The 7,818-nt window shown below is 49.0% G+C and overlaps 1 protein-coding gene across 2 annotated transcripts in view; it reads right to left on the bottom strand.

Moving 5' to 3' along the window:
• Positions 1 to 1,005: 1,005 nt before the first annotated feature.
• cftr (CF transmembrane conductance regulator) overlaps positions 1,006 to 7,818 on the bottom strand; it is a 93,615-nt gene continuing 86,802 nt past the window's right edge. For both annotated transcript variants that reach the window (XM_072435274.1, XM_072435275.1), the window contains 4 exons: positions 5,034 to 5,123; positions 4,474 to 4,646; positions 2,457 to 2,562; positions 1,006 to 1,254 (listed from right to left, as the gene is read on the bottom strand). In XM_072435274.1, the coding sequence (XP_072291375.1) occupies positions 1,036 to 1,254; positions 2,457 to 2,562; positions 4,474 to 4,646; positions 5,034 to 5,123 (588 nt within the window). In that variant the 3' untranslated portion in view covers positions 1,006 to 1,035. The remainder of the gene's footprint in view (positions 1,255 to 2,456; positions 2,563 to 4,473; positions 4,647 to 5,033; positions 5,124 to 7,818) is intronic.

Genomic DNA, 7,818 nt, shown 5'->3' with positions numbered 1-7,818 from the left:
GTCGATCAAATAATTAACATGTGCGACGTTTAATTTAGCCATTTATTTATTCATTTATTATTCAAATTTGATTTTATTCGTGCGTTTGAAAAGGTTCGATTGTAATTCTTCTGGAGATCGCGTCAGCGTTTATCGATTATCACGATATTTAACGTGACGATGTATCGCATTTGGTCGCTCAGGTCGATGTTTTCGATTTACCTCGTGTTTTAATTAAGTTTAAACTCACAATTTACAGGTGTTTGTGACGTTTTATCCACGTCCAACACAACGAGTTGGAAAAATATATCAATTAAATCATATTTTTTGGTCAATATTTATCGCAGGAGCTTTTTTAAGATCTGTAAATGTTTGATTAAGTAACTCGTACGAATGGTTAAACGCACAAACTAACTCGTTATTTATTTCAGCTCATGTTTTTAACGATCTTGAACATTAAGAACCGTTTTGTTGCATAAATTAGACGTATATTAGCCTTAATCGTCTTTACGCTGACGCTCGTGACGTTTGGATTTTGAAGTGTGGAATAAAAAGGTTATAAATCTTTTGCCCTGAACCGTAGCACAATAAAGACATTTGACTGAGTTCTGTCGGAAGCGTTTCCGTGGTTACGTCCGTGGATTTGTGACGAGCTCAGACTAAAGTGCATCGAGTAAAAAAATAAAACTGAGCGACGTTTACAGCATGAAAACAACATTTAAATAGATTAGTCCAGTTTTACACAAAGGCACAGTATCTACATTTAGACCTGGTTTAGACCTGGTTTAGACCTGGTTTAGTCCTGGTTTAGACCTGGTTTAGACCTGGTTTAGACCTGGTTTAGACCTGGTTTAGTCCTGGTTTAGACCTGGTTTGAACCTGGTTTAGTCCTGGTTTAGACCTGGTTTAGACCTGGTTTAGACCTGGTTTAGACCTGGTTTAGACCTGGTTTAGTCCTGGTTTAGACCTGGTTTGAACCTGGTTTAGTTCTGATTTATTCTTTTGGGCATTTAGTATTGGAATCGTTCATTTATTGCCCCAATTTTGGTCTGGTCTTTACAGTCTGGTGTCGTGCACGTCGTCCTCGCTCTCCTCCGGCAGGCTGGAGATCTTCGGGGGCCCCTGGTTCGGGGGCCTCTTGCTGGAGTTGAGCCGGTGCAGGTTGGGGAACAGCTTGAGACGGTCTTGGTGACTCATGGCCTGCTTCAGATGACTCGTCTCATTCATAAGCTTATGGATCGAGTCGTATGTTTTTATGGAGCTGCCCTCGATCATCTGAGAGAGAGAGAGAGAGGGGGGGAGGGGGAGAGAGAGAGAGAGGGAGAGAGAGAGAGAGAGGGGGGGAGGGGGAGAGAGAGAGAGAGGGAGAGAGAGAGAGAGAGGGGGGGAGGGGGAGAGAGAGAGAGAGGGAGAGAGAGAGAGAGAGAGAGAGAGGGGGGGGGAGGGGGAGAGAGAGAGAGAGAGAGAGAGAGAGAGGGGGGAGGGGGAGAGAGAGAGAGAGAGAGAGGGGGGGGAGGGGGAGAGAGAGAGAGAGGGGGGGAGGGGGAGAGAGAGAGAGTGAGAGGGGGAGGGGAGAGAGGGGAGAGAGGGGGAGAGAGGGAGAGGGGGGAGGGGAGAGAGGGGAGAGAGGGAGAGGGGGGGAGGGGAGAGAGGGGAGAGAGGGGGAGAGAGGGAGAGGGGGGGAGGGGAGAGAGGGGAGAGAGAGAGAGAGGGGGGGAGGGGGAGAGAGAGAGAGAGAGAGAGGGGGGAGGGGGAGAGAGAGAGGGGGGGGGAGGGGGAGAGAGAGAGAGGGGGGGGGAGCGAGTGAGAGGGGGAGGGGAGAGAGGGGAGAGAGGGGGAGAGAGGGAGAGGGGGGGAGGGGAGAGAGGGGAGAGAGGGGGAGAGAGGGAGAGGGGGGGAGAGAGAGAGAGAGAGAGAGAGAGAGAGAGGGGGGGAGGGGGAGAGAGAGAGAGAGAGGGGGGGGAGGGGGAGAGAGAGAGAGAGGGGGGGAGGGGGAGAGAGGGGAGAGAGGGGGAGAGAGGGAGAGGGGGGGAGGGGAGAGAGGGGAGAGAGGGGGAGAGAGGGAGAGGGGGGGAGGGGAGAGAGGGGAGAGAGGGAGAGGGGGGGAGGGGAGAGAGGGGAGAGAGGGAGAGGGGGGGAGGGGAGAGAGGGGAGAGAGGGGGAGAGAGGGGGAGGGGAGAGAGGGGAGAGAGGGGGAGAGAGGGAGAGGGGGGGAGAGAGAGGGGGGAGGGGGAGATAGGGGGGAGGGAGGGGGAGAGAGAGAAAAATGAGAAATGAATGTATTCAGAATACAGAACTCTGATTGGGTCGTTCACACTGGCTGAACCTTTCAAAATAAAGTCATCATAACTTGTGGAACTAGATTGGATATTTATCCCATTTACTGTCCCATAATTCACTGGATTTGTTTAAGTCGAGGTTTTTAATGTGGTTTAGTTCTGGTTTAGTCCTGGTTTAGTTCTTCTCGTCAGACTCACCAGAAAGGACTGGCACTCGAGCAGCGGCTCTACTCTGTGCTCTGACAGGATCACGGTGCAGTCGGAGAACGACTGTTTCAGAGTTTTCCTCAAAACCTGCAGCGTTCTAAAAGAAACACATCACAACATTATCAATCATTCACACAGTCGACAGGTTAAACCTCTTTCCTGTCGTTAGTAGCATTAGCAACAGCATTAGCAACAGCATTAGCAACAGCATTAACAATAGCATTAGCTTTCGACCGTGTCCCTCGGGGTGTCCTTTGGGGGGTGCTCTGGGAGTACGGGGTCCAGGGCCCTTTGCTCAGGGCTGTCCGGTCCCTGTATGACCGGAGCAGGAGCTGTGTTCACTGCAGTAAGTCAGACCTGTTCCCAGTGCATGAGGGACACCTCAGGGCTGCGCTTTGTCACCGGTTCTGTTCATAATTTGTATGGACAGAATTTCTAGGCGCAGTCAGGGGTCGGAGGGTGTTGTCAGGGGTCGGAGGGTGTTGTCAGGGGTCGGAGGGTGTGGTCAGGGGTCAGAGGGTGTCCGGTTTGGGGACCACAGGATTCCATCTCTGCTGTTTGCAGACGATGTTGTCCTGATGGCTCCATCAAACCCGGACCTGCAACATGCACTGGGACGGTTTGCAGCCGAGTGTGAAGCGTCTGGGATGAGAATCAGCACCTCCAAATCCGAGGCCATGGTTCTCGACCGGAAAAAGGTGGCTTGCCCTCTCCAGGTGGGTGGGGTGTCCTTGCCCCAAGTGGAGGAGTTCAAGTATCTCGGGGTCTTGTTCACGAGTGAGGGAAGGATGGAGCGTGAGATCGACAGGCGGATCGGTGCAGCGGCTGCAGTGATGCAGTCGCTGCATCGACCGTTGTGGTAAAGAGGGAGCTGAGCCGAAAGGCAAAGCTCTCTATTTACCGGTCGGTCTACGTTCCTACCCTCACCTATGGTCATGAGCTTTGAGTAGTGACCGAAAGAACAAGATTGCGGATACAAGCGGTCGAAATGAGTTTCCTCCGCCGTGTGGCTGGGCGCTCCCTTAGAGATAAGGTGAGGAGCTCGGCCACACGGGGGGAGCTCGGAGTAGAGCCGCTGCTCCTCCAGCTGAGGTGGCGCCTCCCTCGGGAGGTGTTTCGGGCATGTTCCACCGGGAAGAGGCCCCAGGGAAGACCCAAGACACACTGGAGGGACAATGTCTCTCGGCTGGCCTGGGAACGCCTCGGGATCCCCCCGGAGGAGCTGGAGGAAGTGTCTGGGGAGGAGGAAGTCTGGCGACTCCCTGGTTAGACTGCTGCCCCCGCGACCTGGCCCCGGATAAAGCGGTAGAAGATGGATGGATCATGAAAAGAGCCTATTATTTTACAACTTTATTCTAGTTTAGAATTATCTTTGTTCTTTTATTTTGAAGGCCAGATATTACACATTATATGTGTCGTTATCAGCTTCAAAACATGAGGACCTTTAGTTTGACATCTCATGTTTTAGAACTGAAAAGACTAAATTAAAGCTGTATTTCTAGTTTCCCAAAGCAGTAACTCATGTTTGTGCGCCATCTGCTGGCTGCAGAGGGAATTGCACAGACTCGTAATAACGGACGGTGGCGAAGGCGGTTAGCGCTCCTGCCTCCCAAGAAGGAGATCGTGGGTTTGATTCCTGGACCAGAGCAACATCACATGATCTCTCTCGGTGGAGTCTGCATGTTCTCCCCGTGTTACCGTGGGTTCTCTCCGGGTTCTCCGGCTCCTCCCACTTTATAACACTTAAAACATTGCATCTGGTTCGTCTAATATTGTCCAATATGTCCATGTTAAATAAATAAATTAGAGCCGTGTCACAGGTAGAACATGACATCACAGATCGAGGAGATTCAGAACGGAGTGTTTCTGAGGCTCGGAGGGGAGAGGACTTTATCAAACTGTGAGTGAAGCTGAACGTGCTCCAGCCGAGTTTGTGACGAGGAACAGCAGCAGCAGCAGCAGCAGCAGCAGCAGCAGCAGCAGCAGCAGCAGCAGCAGCAGCACTCACATGGGGTCCAGGTAGGCCGAGGGCTCGTCCAGCAGCAGGATCCGGGCCTTGCTCAGGATGGACCGGGCCAGACACAGCAGTTGTTTGTGGCCGTTGCTCAGGACGTAGCCTCCGTCCTCCAGCTGGAAGTCCAACTTATCAGGAAACTGCTCGATCACAGACTTCAGCCCGACCTGAAGAGGACACAAGACAGAAGAGGACACGAGACAGAAGACAGAAGAGGACACGAGACAGAAGAGGACACGAGACAGAAGAGGACACGAGACACGAGACAGAAGAGGACACGAGACAGAAGACAGAAGAGGACACGAGACAGAAGAGGACACGAGACAGAAGACAGAAGAGGACACGAGACAGAAGAGGACACGAGACAGAAGAGGACACGAGACACAAGACAGAAGAGGACACGAGACAGAAGACAGAAGAGGACACGAGACAGAAGAGGACACGAGACAGAAGACAGAAGAGGACACGAGACAGAAGAGGACACGAGACAGAAGAGGACACGAGACAGAAGAGTTAATCTCGTTAACAGCCTGCATCTCGTTAACAGCTCGTACCTGGTCTGCGACCCTCCACAGCTCGTCGTCGCTATGGCGACTGTACGGATCCAAGTTCATCCGGAACGTCCCGGTCAGAATAAACACTTTCTGCAACGACACACGGCTCCGTTAGACACTTCTAATTAACATGACATTAACATGACATTAACGTTCACCGTCTTTACTGTTCATCCTTTACAAACCAGATCGTCTCATTAAAGTCCTCATGAAGGTTCTGCCGTTCTTCTAATTATGACTTAGTTTGGTGGGAGGGCATCTGTGGTGAATATTTATCATGGTTTTACTGTTGAGTTTCAGTTTGTGAAGAAATAAGAGTTTAAAATGACAGGAAGTGGAGCTGAACACCTCTGTGATGTCATCAGTGTGCGACACAGAGACAGTTTAAACCAGGGGTATGCAAACTGCGGCCCGCGGGCCACATGTGCCCGTTTGTCTTTATAATCCGGCCCACCAAACATGCCAAGTAATATTAAAAAAATATATATATATATATATTTTTGCCCTCAGGCATCTGTCTGCACTTGTATCCTTAATAAATATGACATGAAATGAATTAAATAGCCTATATTTGACAGAAAAGTGGTATTTTATTTGATATTTAATTTTTTTGATTTTTTTTTGTCACACCAATGATGGCGGGCCGGCCCTCCGCTACTTACCTGGATTCCACAATGGGCCTCGGAGGAAAATAATTGCCCACCCCTGGTTTAAACCATCGTTGGACTAAATAAAGATGTTATATGGTTTTATTGTGTGTCAGATCAGAGTCATGTTTAGTTTGATCAGTATTTACCATGTTTTGTTATTTACGGCTTCATTTAAGACAAATACTGCGTGTTCTACCTGCGGGACATGTGCGGGAGCTTTATACCGCGTGTTCTACCTGCGGGACATGTGCGGGAGCTTTATACCGCGTGTTCTACCTGCGGGACATGTGCGGGAGCTTTATACTGTGTGTTCTACCTGCGGGACATGTGCGGGAGCTTTATACTGTGTGTTCTACCTGCGGGACATGTGCGGGAGCTTTATACCGCGTGTTCTACCTGCGGGACATGTGCGGGAGCTTTATACTGTGTGTTCTACCTGCGGGCAGGGCCGGCCCAGCCTATAAGCGAACTAAGCAGCCGCATAGGGCCCCGAGGCGTTAATAGGGCCCCCAATCTGGCAACCCGTTTTATGCGAAGTGCAAGCGCAGCGTGCGCCACTAGTGTAGTAGCGCTGCTGGCGCGGCAGCGGTAACATATAACGCACAAACCGCATTTATTTGTAATGACAATCTGGCAACCGAGACACCAAACCTGCGCTGATTGGGCAACTTCATTGTGCGCGAGCAGAACGAGAGCAAAACATAAACACAACAGAACGTGGTCCCTGCGTGGTCCTCATGTCCAGAGGAATATATCCCCCCGATGCCGAAAAACGAAAGAAGAAACTTCTTGACGATGTAAAGAAACTGCAAACTCAACAACACTCTCCAGGTATTGAACTTCTCTTACAAAGAGACGGTTAATGCTGCTGTTTAAAACAACACGATTCTGTCACGTTAGTTCGCTCAGGCTGGAGGCGACGAGAGCTCTGCCCCGAGCACAATATGTGTCTGAATGAAAGATAATAAGTTTAACATTTACACCAGCCCCGTAGTGTTGGCTGCAGGTGAGGCCGGTGAGGGGCGTCTATGCCCCGGGTCACTAAGAGGCGGAAATCCGGTCCGGACGAGCGCCGTCTCGTCCAGAACCTCTGACGTGAGACTTTGGAGCGAACAGCGTGCGGCCCCTGTCCCGGGCCCCTGTCCCGGGCCCCTGTCCCGGGCCCCTGTGCAGCCTCAGTTAGAGATGAGCGGTTTGAGTTTGCGTCCCTCTCTCTCACATCACCATGTGTGAGATCAATCGTGACTCGTGATGTCTGTTTTACTTTGACTTCTTAAAGTGCAATAAGAGGAACGTAAAGGTTTATGCGTGTAAGGTCCATCAGCCAATCACATCGCAGCATTGTTTCACACAGAGTCCAGTGTGTGATGTTCAGATCAGAACATACATTTATATTGTAATTCACTTTTAATAGAGCAATAAAACATTTCAATTTATTTAAAAAGCATCATTAGACTATTTGTTATAAATTATAATAAATTGATAGTGAAAAATAAGCAGACATATTATGATTACGTCTGTTATAGAATAATACTATATATTTTTATATAAAAGTAGCAAAGTTGCAGAAACACAGTCTCTTCACTATAGCGAGGTTTGGACCTTCACTTTTAGTTCTGTTCATTCTCTGGGAATAACATGTTTGCACTGTTTTATCAGTGTTAATTGTTAATCAAGCAATGCTTATGCCATTTGTTTAATTTAATATAACTTGTTTTGTCACTTTAGCAAGAAGGAACAGTTGGGAGCTGTAAAAGATAAATTAGTAAGGATAACTATTAATTTTACATTTTCAGTTAAAATGAATCATTTTGATCATAATTATTTTTCATAGCCAATATTGTATTGAGTAATTAAGTACACTAATGTATTAATAACTGGCTTTAGTCATTTTCTCCTGGCACAGTTTCATCACATCATCATTTTATAGCATTACAACCTCAACATTTTACTCTTATTTTAGCGGCTGGACCACATTAAAATGCACCAGACCCAAAAAAGGTCTGAAAATCTCCCCCAGACCCCCCCTGTTCATTAATTTAAACTGCTAATGTGGCTGTAGACCTTTAACGCCCACAAATACGCCCAAAAACATATCTGGGACGTGTGTTATTTGTACAGGGAGTAGAGGTGAT

Source organism: Eucyclogobius newberryi, unplaced genomic scaffold, assembly GCF_026437365.1.
Source record: "Eucyclogobius newberryi isolate DKJ021-1_F unplaced genomic scaffold, fEucNew1.0.hap1 SCAF_7, whole genome shotgun sequence".
Classification (NCBI taxonomy): domain Eukaryota; kingdom Metazoa; phylum Chordata; class Actinopteri; order Gobiiformes; family Gobiidae; genus Eucyclogobius; species Eucyclogobius newberryi.
Note: the sequence above shows the minus strand (reverse complement) of the source record. Positions and strands in the feature narration are given on the sequence as shown.